Consider the following 12,161-nt stretch of genomic DNA (forward strand, 5'->3'; position numbering starts at 1 on the left):
CAGCAACCCCTGACAACTCTGATTTAACCCGAACCTAATCATGGGACAACTTGCAATGACCAGTGAACCTACTCAATATGTCTTTGGACAGCGGGAGGAAACTGGAGAACCCTGGAGAAAGCCCACGCATTCCATAGGGAAGATGTACAGACCTCTTACACATGACGCTGGACTCGAACTCCGACGCCCCGAGCTGTAATAGTGTCATGCTGTCCTCTGTTACCATAGTGCCTATTAAATGACATTAAACAATCTTGAACCCAAGGCAGTGATATACTTTAATTTTTCAATCTGACATTTATTGCTTTTTGATAAAACAAGCACTACAGTACTGCAAGAATAAAATGCTGCAGGTGCTGTATTTCCATATTAAGAAAATGCTGATTAGGAGTATATGCAAAGAATATAACTGATTTGGCATTAGATTTGGACTGTAGATGCAGGAACATGCAAGAGGCCAAAGCAGGCTTCTGGAGAGAAAAAAATTAGAAAAACCCATTTGGCAAGTTAGCATCTGTAAAGGGAAATGTGCAGTAGACATTGGTTTTGACCTGAAACAACATTTATTTGCAGAAGTATTATATGTCAGACTTTAAATGAACTTTTATAAGTGAAAGTGTTGCCTAAAAAGAGTGATAACAAAATGACAAAAGGAAAAGCAATGGCAGAAGTAACTGCATAACAGAAGGTTGATGCTACAAGGTTCAATTCTATGGTAATGCATGTTTGGACACACAAATGGGTCTAAAGGAAGTATAAATTGTTAAAGCGTAATGGCAGAGGTGGAAGAATGGATTGAAAAATCTTGCAAAACTAAGTGGAGTACTGTGGATACCAGGAGTTTGGATCATGACATCGGCACTCGATTGTTACACCTTCTGCACTCCTGGTAGCTTTTGTACAGCCAGTGGAATCATTTTACAGTGGTAGGAGTGGGTCAAAAGAATTTTTCTTCCCTGCCCTCTTTCTGAACAAATACAGTTGTTATAGTAAATTGGGAATCTGGAATAGTAACAGAAAATATCCACATGACTATTTCTAGCATTTACTATTTATTAACTTTTATGAATTGCAAGGAAAATACAAGATTAAAACTATAAAAGGCAATTTCAAAGGATTGTGAATTACTAAGGAAAACAAAACTTTATAAAGTTTTTCTCTTGAATCTTAAATGGAAGAGAAATCTGATGTTAATTTAGTTATCAGCTTCTGTTTCTAAGTTCGAGTTTTCTATTTAGGCTGCCAGATGATTATGGTGCTGGCTGCCTGATTTAGCAGTGCTGTCACCAGCTGCCAGAACACGTCAAAACATTTGCTTCCTAAGTAACTTTTGGCGCAGCGTTGCATAAGGCCCGAGCTTCCTGTAAGTAGCCTTTTTTCTAGCACTGCACTGTAATTCCAGGCAGGATGTATTTCCATGATTTTTTTAAAGACATTTCTTCCACAGTGTCTCTTTAATACCATAGCATTGTCTGATGAAAGCCTGTTGACCTGAAATATCTACCCTTTTACTTCCCATGTGTGCTGCTTGACTGGCCATCCCCCCCCCCCCCCAAACATTTCTGTTTTTGTTTGCAATTTTCTTTTGTCATCCATGCTCTTTGTGGTTCATTGCTTTTATCACTGGTTTGTCTTATCGCATACCGTATGTACAAATGATGTTACTAAGTTTCAGTGCAATGGCTTGCGTGTCAATGACACAGCCTTTTTCTCATCTGCATTTGTATGCATATATTTTCCACATACTTTTTTACCATTTCAAACTTTTCTCTTCAGAGGTTTTGATTTAGAGTTAATAATTTTAACTCTGCTGGAAACCCTCTGCTGGTTTGTCTCAGTAGTTATTTGTTTTCGCAAGTCTATATTGGCTCAGGTCCAGTGGTAAAGTTTTACCTGATCCAGAAAGCCGAGACTTCAAATTGACTACTAAACTTGATCCAAGCTGGTGTTTCATTTCTGGCCTGAGAAAGTCAAAGGTACTCTTTATTTTAGGATGAAATTCTAAAGTCTTGTTAGCTATTTTTGGGTTAGAAAGAAACTTTTCATTCATGGAACCTAGAAGAAAAAGGAAGAACCTTTTTAAAGTTTGAAGGGCAAGTCTGGGAGTAATGCTAAGCAACGTTTCAGCACAAAATGTAGTGGAAATTGTAACTAGTTTCTTCAAAAAAAATTGAGGCTAGGTCAACTGAATTTGTAAGCATTGAGCTTGGTAGTCATTGGACAAATCATATTTAGTATATGATATTAAGACATGTATTCCCTGTCATCTAATTGACCAGTAAGAGGGCTCTACTATTTCCTTCTTCCATAGGTAGCAAGTTGGTAAATTGGATTGGTGAAAGGAGTCTGAGGAAGATGGTAAAAGGTTGTTTCTGAGTGATTAGGAAATTTGTAGCTAGTGGTACACCACCGGGATCATTGATTGCATACGTTCAAGTGATTAGTACATTTTCAGATGACTCACTAACTGATGATATTGAAAGTAAGGAGAATACTCCTCGGCTGCAGGATGCCATTGGTGGTTTGCTGAGATGCACTTAATGGCTGATGGGGTTTAATCCTAATAAGTGTCAGGAGATGCGCTTTGTGAGGACAAATTAGAGTATGACACACAATCAATATTGAGGCCTTAAGGAGTATTAAGAAATACAGTGATCTTGATGTACAAAAGATCCCTGAAGGTGGTAGCAGAGCTGGATAGGATGGTGAAGGAGGCATAAGGGATACTTCTCTTGATTAGTCAGAGTACAGACTACTCATGGAGAGGTTAGTGTACAAGTTTATTAGTGAGATCTTAATTAGAATGCAGTGTGTACTCTGCTCACCACACTATAGCAAGGAATGAATTGCATTGTAGAGTGCAGAGGAGAGTCATCAGGATGTTGCTTAGGATGTGAGCAGAGCCTGGGTAAACGGGTTGCATTTCCTTAGAATGAAAGGTTGAAGACGGCATATAATAGAGGTATACAAAACTGCGATGTCTGGATTTTTTTTAATCCCCCGTAGTAGCAGTGTCTAAAATTAGCAACCAGGTACAAGATTTGCAGGAGATGTGAGGATTTTTGTTGAGTAGAGGAGGTTGGTAGTCTCACAACATTTGAGATCTATTTGGATCAGCATTTAAAATGCAAAAACATACAAAGTTTGGGACAAAATATGGTGGATGGGATTAGAGTAGATGGCTACTTGATGGTTGGCACAAGCTGAATGGCCTATTTCTGTGTTATACCACTCAAAAAGCGGGCTTTTTGACCCAATGAGTCTTTTCATATTCACAATGAAATCCCATGCCCCACTAATCTTGCGATTTCCATCAACAATCCCCAGAGCCTACCACTATTCTACACACTAGGGCCAATTTACAACAGTCAAATTATCAACACAAGTTTTGAGATACGGATAAAATAATCGAGTATCTGGAGGTAACCCATGTGGTCACAGGGGGAATGTGTAAATTCCCCACACAGCTTCAGAGGTCAGGATTGTACCTGCATCACCAGAGCTGTAAGCAGAGCTCTACTCTGCCTCTTCTGTGTTTTTCAGGGTTAGTTTAAAATCCCATCCACAATTGTTTACAAAATGTGTATTATCTCATAGGTTTCTGGTGATGATTACATTTTGGCACGTGCTATATGGAGTTTGTATTATTAGAGTTACTTTGTTATCAAATGCTTTAGGAAATCAAGGTTGTGGATGATGCAAGACCAATAGTTTAGTGTGTATCAAGCTTTTCAAACGTAGAACCAGGCATGATCGTGATACTTGCAGCATCATGTCCCAAAATGCCAAGGGACATTGACGCCAAGGGAGCTGGATAATTATAAGGGAGAATGTCTACTATTTTGTTTTTGTAGGCTCTCGGTTGCCAAGTCTGGTTAATCACCATAGCTACTGATTTTAAATTAACATTTCCACCGCCATTTTTTTTTTAATCGAACTCTTTAGGGAAAGGATGGAAGTTAAGTTTGTGCATTTGTCTTAGCAGTTTGGGAGGGGGAAGTTGTGATGGGGTCAGGGCAGCAGGAGACAATGGGACAAGCAAAGGAGGATCTAAAACAATTTAAGAGCTCAGAAAAGTGGTAAAGCCCTTGGAATATAAACCTTTAGTTAAACTTTATCATAGATTCTGAGTTGTATGATACAGAAATGGGCCTTCAGGTGACTAAGGTATCTTCCTGAGCTTAAACAATTTTCCTGTATTTGGTCCATATTCCTCAAACCTTTCCTGTAATTGTACCAGCTTCTACCATTTCCTGTGGCAGCTCCTTCCATTTACCCACCTCCCTCTGTGTGGAGAACTTGCCCCTTGGGTCACCTTTTAAACCTTTTAGTTCTCCCCTTAAAATGATGCCAAGTGGTTAAGGCATTGGACTAGCAATCTGAAGGTCATGAGTTCAAGCCCCAGCCAAGGCAGCGTGTTGTGTCCTTGAGCAAGGCACTTAACCACACATTGTTCTAGTCCACCCAGCTGAAAATGGGTACTGGCAAAATGCTGGGGGTTAACCTTGCGATAGACTGGCGTCCTATCCAGGGGGAGTCTCGTGCTCTCAGTCGCTTCACGCCATGGAACCATAAGGCCTAAGCACTGGCCTTGTGAGCCTATAAGGCTCGGGACGCACCTTAATTTTAAAATGATGCCCTCTGGTTTTAGACTTGCCCCATCCTGAAGAAAAAGGCTTTCTTATCTTTGCTGCTCATCATTTAAAAAATCTCTGCAAGCTCATTCCTCGCCCTCCTTTGCTCCAGGGAAAAATGTCCTTATCCAGCACTTGTAAAATCATACAGCGCACAAATAGCCCTTGAGCTCATCCTATGTATACCGACCATGTTGCTCAGTGAGCTATTTGCATTTAGCCCTCAGCTTGCTAAACTCCTCCCCATGTGCTTATCTAGACGGCTTTTAAATATGTGCCCATCCCTGCCATTACTTCTGGCATGTCTTTACAAATGCACACCACCCTTTGTGTAAGGAAGTTACCTCTGATGTTCCTTGTACACGTCACTTCTAATTTTAAGCCTGTGCCCTCTTGTTTTAGCATGCCTTTCAGTGTCAATGTCCTCATGATCTTGAATACCACTATCAGGTCACCCTTCAGCCTCCTCTGTTCCTGTCATTGAAGTCCTAGACCATGCAACCTCTCCTTGGAAGTCAGGTCCCCAAGTCCAAGCAATATCCTGCCAACCTCTTCTGCTCTATTTCTATTGTATAATAAAGCAACCAGACCTCTGTGATATTCCAAGTGCGACCTTACCAACATAAGACCTGGGAACAAAATTTAGCCATTTTGCCCATTGACTCTTTTCCCCATAACCTTTAACACTATTACTAGTCAAGAGAACCCATCAACCTCTGCTTTAAGTATACCAATAACTTGGCCTCTACAGCCATCTGTGGCAATCAATTCCATAGATTAATCACCTATGGTTGATCTATGAAGAAATTCCTTCTCATCCTTCTCTAAAGAGATGTCCTATGTTTGTACCCCTGGTCCGAGGCTATCCCACTATTGGAACTACCCTCTATACAGGCACACTATCTTGAGTAACTGTAAAATACTTCCCAGCTCCTGTACTCAGTGCCCTGATTGATGGCCAGCATGCCAAATGCTTTCTTCCCCACCTATCTACCTGTAATATCTCTTTCAGTGAACTATGCGCTGTACTTCTAGGTACCTTCTAGACACTGGCCTCCCCAGACTGAGAACCAACCCTCTACCATGGTCCCTGCTCCTCGCACCTGAGCAAGTTATGAATCCAGTGCATTAGCTCTACCTAGATGTTTGATCTTCCTGACTAGTTTGCCTTGAGGTATCTTGTCAAAGGCCCTGCTTCCGTGCTTGGAAACAACATCCACTGCCCTATTCTCATGTGTCATCTTGGTTAACTCAAAGAACTTGAAGAGATTTGTCAGACAGAACTTCCCCCACACAAAGGCATACTAACTGTCACAAATCAGACCCCCATCTCTCCAAATGTTAGTAGATTATGTCCCTCGGAATGCTCTGCACCTTTAAGGCCTCCAATACCTCATCCCATGCTAATTTGTACATTGTCCAAGGCACTGCCACCAACTTCTTCCATTTAGCTTCCACCATTTACTCCACAGTAAGTACTGAAGCAAAATATTCATTAAAAACCTCCCCTTTTCTTTGGTTGCACACAAGGCTTTAAGGGGACCTATTCACTCCTTGTGCATCCTTTTAGTAAACCTGTAAAATCTCTTGGCATTTTCCCTTCCTTTGCCTGCTAGATCCTTGTTTTATCTTTTTTCCCTTTTTAATTTCTCTGTCAAGTGCACTCTATAATTTTTTTAATAGTCATCAAATGATTCACAACTACTTATGCACAGATTACATGTTCCTCTTGTCAACCAGAGATTTATAATACTCTCCTCAATCTCATTATTGTATCCTGAACATTTGATGTAGATATTAATATTTTTTTTCCAAAAACAATCTATTCCAGAATATAAAGTTGACTAGAAAGGCTTAAGCAAGTATACATTTGGCTTGGTCGTGAAGTTGGTGCAAGTAATGAACCCTTTCTGGATCATGTCTACAAGTTCTGCTCGTAAGGTAATGGAAAATTATTTATTACAGCCAAGTATTTATTCTCTCAAGTTTAAGACCTACATTTTCTTTGAAGGCGATCAAGGAAAGTGTTTTTGATATTTCAACTGTTACACAGATTTTAAATGACTAGGCTATTTCCACTTTAAATACTATGTGTGAAAATATTTGCAATATTTTTCCAAAATGCTGACAGTGAACAGTTTGATGTTTTGGAACTGTATGATAACTGGACTACACTATATCACATATAGGCTATTCGGTGACCCAATCTGATTCTGTCTTCCAGTTTCTCATCGATGGCCCTGTAAGGTACTGTTCTTCAAATGCACATCCAAGTGCTCTTTAAATATGAGGATAGCTGTGTTACCAGCTTTCTTTGAACCATAAGTTTCATTTGTGAAAGTATTTTCTTTCTTCCCCTCTAATCCTTCTTCAACAAATGACCTTAAATATAGATCTCCTATATTTGATTTGACTTCTTCCCCCCGCCCCCATCCACAGCTAGCATATCTTTCTTGCAATGTGATAGCCTGGTATCATGCATGATATCTGAGCTATGGCCTAGTAAACTTTGTATGCCATTCTAGCATTTCCCCTAGCTTTTATTAAACAAAATAGAGGTCATCCTGCTGGCCCATTTAACCACCTGATCTATCTGTCCAGTTAATGTTTTTTATCACTAATTTTTACTGCAGCACCAACAAATTACATTCAATACAACCAGTTGCCAATTACATTTTGACTATTTAACCCAGCCACTCCCCAACCCTCATCACCATTCCCCCTCTCTACACCCCTCTCCCCTCCACCAACCGAATAGTAGTGCATACACAGACAGAGCATTCCTATTTTAACAGAAGATCTCAATTATCTTTTTATGGATGTGTGAACATAACTTCAAGCTTCCTTTCTTCTGCATTATCTTGGCTTTTATTGTATATTTCCTTGAAATTTCACTCCCTCCCCCCCCCCATCTCATTTATTTGGATTAAATTTTGTTTACCTCTACTTTTATAATCTCTTTGAAGCTGAGCTTTCCTCTTCAACCAGACAGCCAGTTTTTTGTAGCCTTGGAAAACCTTCCTGTACTTCCTACATTTAAGTCAAATACTTCACAAGGCAGAGCATGATCTTAGGATCTGAGCCTTGATATGACTTCAGTGATAACTGGCATTTTTATGACCATATGCCAATCAGTGTTAACTCCTCTGCAACCTGCCACTTGGCCAATTTTGGATCCAATTTGCTACTCTGCTTTTGTATCCTGTAAACCTTTAACCCTTGATTTGCCTGGTCAACAAAGCTTTTTGAAACCCACAAAATTATTTTAAACAGTTGACAATATTGTAGAACATTAAGAAATTTGAGATAACTTAATAATGACCTTGTGTTGCACAGAAATCTGACAGTGAAGAGAGAAGTGTATCTGGCGAACAGAAGACTAGTCCTCCGCGGTCTTCAGCATCCAAGAAACAGTTGCCCTCGATACCAAAAAATGCTGTTCCTGTAACTAAACCAATTTCTCCTATCACATCTACACAGTCAACAAATGGAACACATGCTTCATATGGTCCATTTTACCTAGAATATTCTCTCCTTGCTGAATTGTGAGTGGTGTCTTTTATTTCTCATGTATTCCTCTTGGTGCAGTATCACTTGATTTTAAAGAATTTGCTAATATGCTGTTACCCCATGAAACTTGCAGAAATAAGTGAGGTATTAAAGTTGAGCTGAGAACTGCTTATTGATATTTTTCATTAATGTAGTATAATTCTCAGCTCCGTATTCATACAATTCTTAAACACGAGGAAATCTGCAGATGCTGGAAATTCAAGCAACACACACACAAAATGCTGGTGGAACGGAGCAGGCCAGGCAGTATCTATAGGGAGAAGCACTATCGACGTTTCGGGCCGAGACCCTTCGTCAGGACTAACTGAAAGAAAAGATAGTAAGAGATTTGAAAGGGGGAGGGGGAAATCCAAAATGATAGGAGAAGACATGAGGGGGTGTGGTGAAGCTAAGAGCTGGAAAGGTGATTGGCAAAAGGGATACAGAGCTGGAGAAGGGAAAGGATCATGGGATGGGAGGCACGGTGCTCCCTCTTCCCCCTTTCTCCCTAGGCCTCCCATCCCATGATCCTATCCCTTCTCCAGCTCTGTATCCCTTTTGCCAATCACCTTTCCAGCTCTTGGCTTCACCCCACCCCCTCTGGTCTTCTCCTATCATTTCGCATTTTCTCCACCGCCTCCTACTTTCAAATCTCTTACTGTCTTTCCTTTCAGTTAATCCTGACGAAGGGTCTCTGCCCAAAACGTCGACAGTGCTTCTTCCTATAGATGCTGCCTGGCCTGCTGTGTTCCACCAGCATTTTGTGTGTGTTGCTTCTTACAATTCTTGATGCTTTCCCCTTTTGAAAAGGATGAATTGGAAAAGGCATATCTAGTTCATAAGCTGTAGCTGGAAAAGTTTTGGTGCATTTGGATGGTGATTTGAACTTCATGATCTGATGTAATTTCGAACTTTATAATGTTGATATTCCTATCATTTTACAGTACCTTAGTTGTAAAACAAAAGTTGCCTGGTATCTATATACAACCTTCATATGGATCTGCATTAAGTAAGTATCGTCATTAAAAGTTTAAACTAGTTTTAGGTAAATTATTTCTAAATTTTCTCCCTGTTCTTATTTAAATTAAAAATGTTTTTTATTTCTTACAGTGTGGTTTGGAGTAATTTTCATCAGGCATGGGTTGTACCAAGATGGTGTGTTTAAGTTTACTATTTACATCCCTGATAATTATCCAGATGGAGAGTGTCCTGTAAGTAATGTTCATATAATTCCCTTTACAATGTGTATGATTTACACTTTCTCATGTTGTACCACACTGATAACACTTATGGTAAAACAGTTTTGATTTGAATAAAGTAACATTTTGTATTAACTATTATTCTGTCAGACTGCCAAATGAGGAATGAAATATCAAACTATCTGAGGGTAAATGTGACATTCATTTAAAAAAAAAAATGCCAATGAATAGAGTCAAAGATACTTAATTAATCTCTTCCTGTTAGTGTGTTAGACTATGTGTGGTTTTTTTTTTGTGACATTTTTGGTGGCATGTATCCTAAGTTGAGATCTATATGACTAAGGTATAGGAGCAGAATTGGGTCATCCAGCCCATCGAGTCTGTTCTGCGATTCCATCATGGCTGGTCCATTTTCCCCCTCAATCTCATTCTCCTGTCTTCCTTGTAACTGCTCACACCCTGACTAATGAAGAATGTACCAACCACCACCACCTTAAATACACCCAGTGACTTGGCCTCCACAGCTGCCTGTGGCAACGAATTTCATAGATTTGCCACTCTCTGACTAAAGAAATTCCTCATCTCCATTTTAAATAGATGCCCCTCTATTCTGAGGCTTTGCCCTCTGGTCTTGGAACTCCCTCTCCCCACCCCCCCCCCCCCACAATAGGAAACATCCTCTCCACATCCACCCTATATAGGTTTTTCAGCATTAAATAGGTTTCAGTGGGCTATCTCCTCATTCTTCTGTACTCCAAGTACAGACCCAGAGCCATCAAACATTCCTGATACAATATCCCTTTCATTCCTGGAATCATTCTTGTGAACCTCCTCTGAATTCTCCAATGTCAGTGCATCTTTTCTTGGGTAAGGGGCCCAAAGCTGCTAACAATACTCTGTGAGGCCTACCCAGTGCCTCAGCATTACATCCTTGCTTTTATATTCTAGTCTTCTTGAAGTGAATGCTAACATTGCATTTGCCACTGACTCAAACTGCAAATGAATTTTTAGAGAGTCCTGCATGAAAACTCTGAAATTGTTTTATTCCTCTGCTTTTTTTTTAAAAAATTGTCTGTTTAGAAAATAGTCTGTGCTTTTACCAAAGTGCATGACCATATACTTCTGACACTGTATCTGCCACTTCTTTGCCCATTGTCCTAAACTGTCTTAAGTTCTTCTGCAGCCGCCTTGCTTCCTCAACACTATCTACCCCTTCACTTGTTTTTGTATTGTCTGCAAACTTGGCCACAAAGCCATCAATTCTATCATCCAAAACATTGACATATACGGTCGGCCCTCCTTATCCGCAGGGTCCACATGCACGGATTCAACCAACCGCGGATCAGGAAAACCCAGAAGTTCCCCATCCAGCACTCATTGTTTGAGCATGTATAGACTTTTTTCTTGTCATTATTCCCTAAACAATATAGTACAACAACTATTTACATAGCATTTACATTGTATGGTTTAAAGTACAGGCAGTCTTTAAGTCGTATTTGTACGCAAGTTGGAACCAGTACATCCGGTATTATTTAGCATCAGTTAGTCAAATGTTTGTCTTGGTATATAGTATACATTTTACCTTTCTCGGCATATAAAACACTTAAGAAACGTATGTATTTCATTAGTTAAACAACTGTGTTGCTTAATTGTAGCTTTCATCGGGTAAGGGCCTTTCGCATGTTCCATTATTCTCATTTTATCCTTTAAAATTGTTCCAATCATTGACTGACTGTAGCCTAACACTTTTCCAATGACATGGCATTTTACCTCTTTCCGATCACTTTATAATTTCCACTTTATTTTCAATCATGATCGTTTTCTGTCAACGGAACAGAAACGCTGCATATTCAGCAGCAGCCGTGGGTGGTGGGTCCCGAGCTCCGACGGGTCCTAAAGTCCAACACACTGAGACAGGTTAAATAAGGGACTTGAGCATCTGTGTTTTTTGGTATCCGCGGGAGGTCCCGGAACCAATCACCCACGGATAAGGAGGGCCGACTGTAATGTAAAAAGAAATGGTCCCAACACAGACTTTGCGGAAGACCACTAGTCACTGGCAGCCAAACAGAAAAGGCTCCTTTTATTCCCACTCTTTGCCTGCTGCCAATCAGCCAATCCTCTATCCACATTACCATCTTTCTAAAATACCACGGACTCTTATCTTGTTAAATGGCTTCACCTGCGACACTTCGTCAAAGGTTTTCTGAAAATCCAAGTACACAACATTGACCGATTCTCCTTTGTCTATGCTGCCTGTTTTTTTTTCTCAAAAAATTCCAACAGTTATGTCAGGAAAGATTTTCCCCTTCAGGAAACCATGGTGACTTCAGCCTATTTTATCACATGCCTCCAAATACCCCCAAACCATCTCCTTAACCATGGACTCTAGCATTTTCCCTACTGGAGGTGAGGCTGACTGGCCTATAATTTCCTTTCTTCTGCCTCCCTCCCTTCTTAAAGAATAGAGTGACATTTGCAATTTTCCAGTCCTCTGGAACCACGTCAGAATCTAGTGATTATTGAAAAATCATTATTTTATGTTTTCACAATCTGTTCAGCCATTTCTTTCAGAACTCTGGGTTATAGACCATCTGGTCCAGGTGACTTATCTACTTTTTAGACCGTTCAGCTTCCTAAGCACCACCTCCCTACAAATAGCAACTTCACTCACTTCTGCACCCTGATACTCTTGAACTTCTGGCATACTGCTAGTATCTTCTACAGTGAAAATAGATACAAAATACTTATTCAGTTCATCCACTATTTCCTTGTCCCT

At 40.1% G+C, this 12,161-nt stretch overlaps 1 protein-coding gene across 3 annotated transcripts in view; it reads left to right on the forward strand.

Annotated features, from left to right (window-relative positions):
• aktip (akt interacting protein) overlaps positions 1-12,161 on the forward strand; it is a 30,516-nt gene that overhangs the window by 10,558 nt on the left and 7,797 nt on the right. For 2 of the 3 annotated variants that reach the window (XM_059992841.1, XM_059992842.1), the window contains exons 2-6: positions 1,239-1,363; positions 6,466-6,575; positions 7,971-8,179; positions 9,128-9,192; positions 9,294-9,394. In XM_059992841.1, the coding sequence (XP_059848824.1) occupies positions 6,534-6,575; positions 7,971-8,179; positions 9,128-9,192; positions 9,294-9,394 (417 nt within the window). In that variant the 5' untranslated portion in view covers positions 1,239-1,363; positions 6,466-6,533. The remainder of the gene's footprint in view (positions 1-1,238; positions 1,364-6,465; positions 6,576-7,970; positions 8,180-9,127; positions 9,193-9,293; positions 9,395-12,161) is intronic. The other variant, XM_059992843.1, reaches the window with a different exon arrangement.

The sequence above is a fragment of the Hypanus sabinus genome, chromosome 17 (assembly GCF_030144855.1).
Source record: "Hypanus sabinus isolate sHypSab1 chromosome 17, sHypSab1.hap1, whole genome shotgun sequence".
NCBI lineage: Eukaryota > Metazoa > Chordata > Chondrichthyes > Myliobatiformes > Dasyatidae > Hypanus > Hypanus sabinus.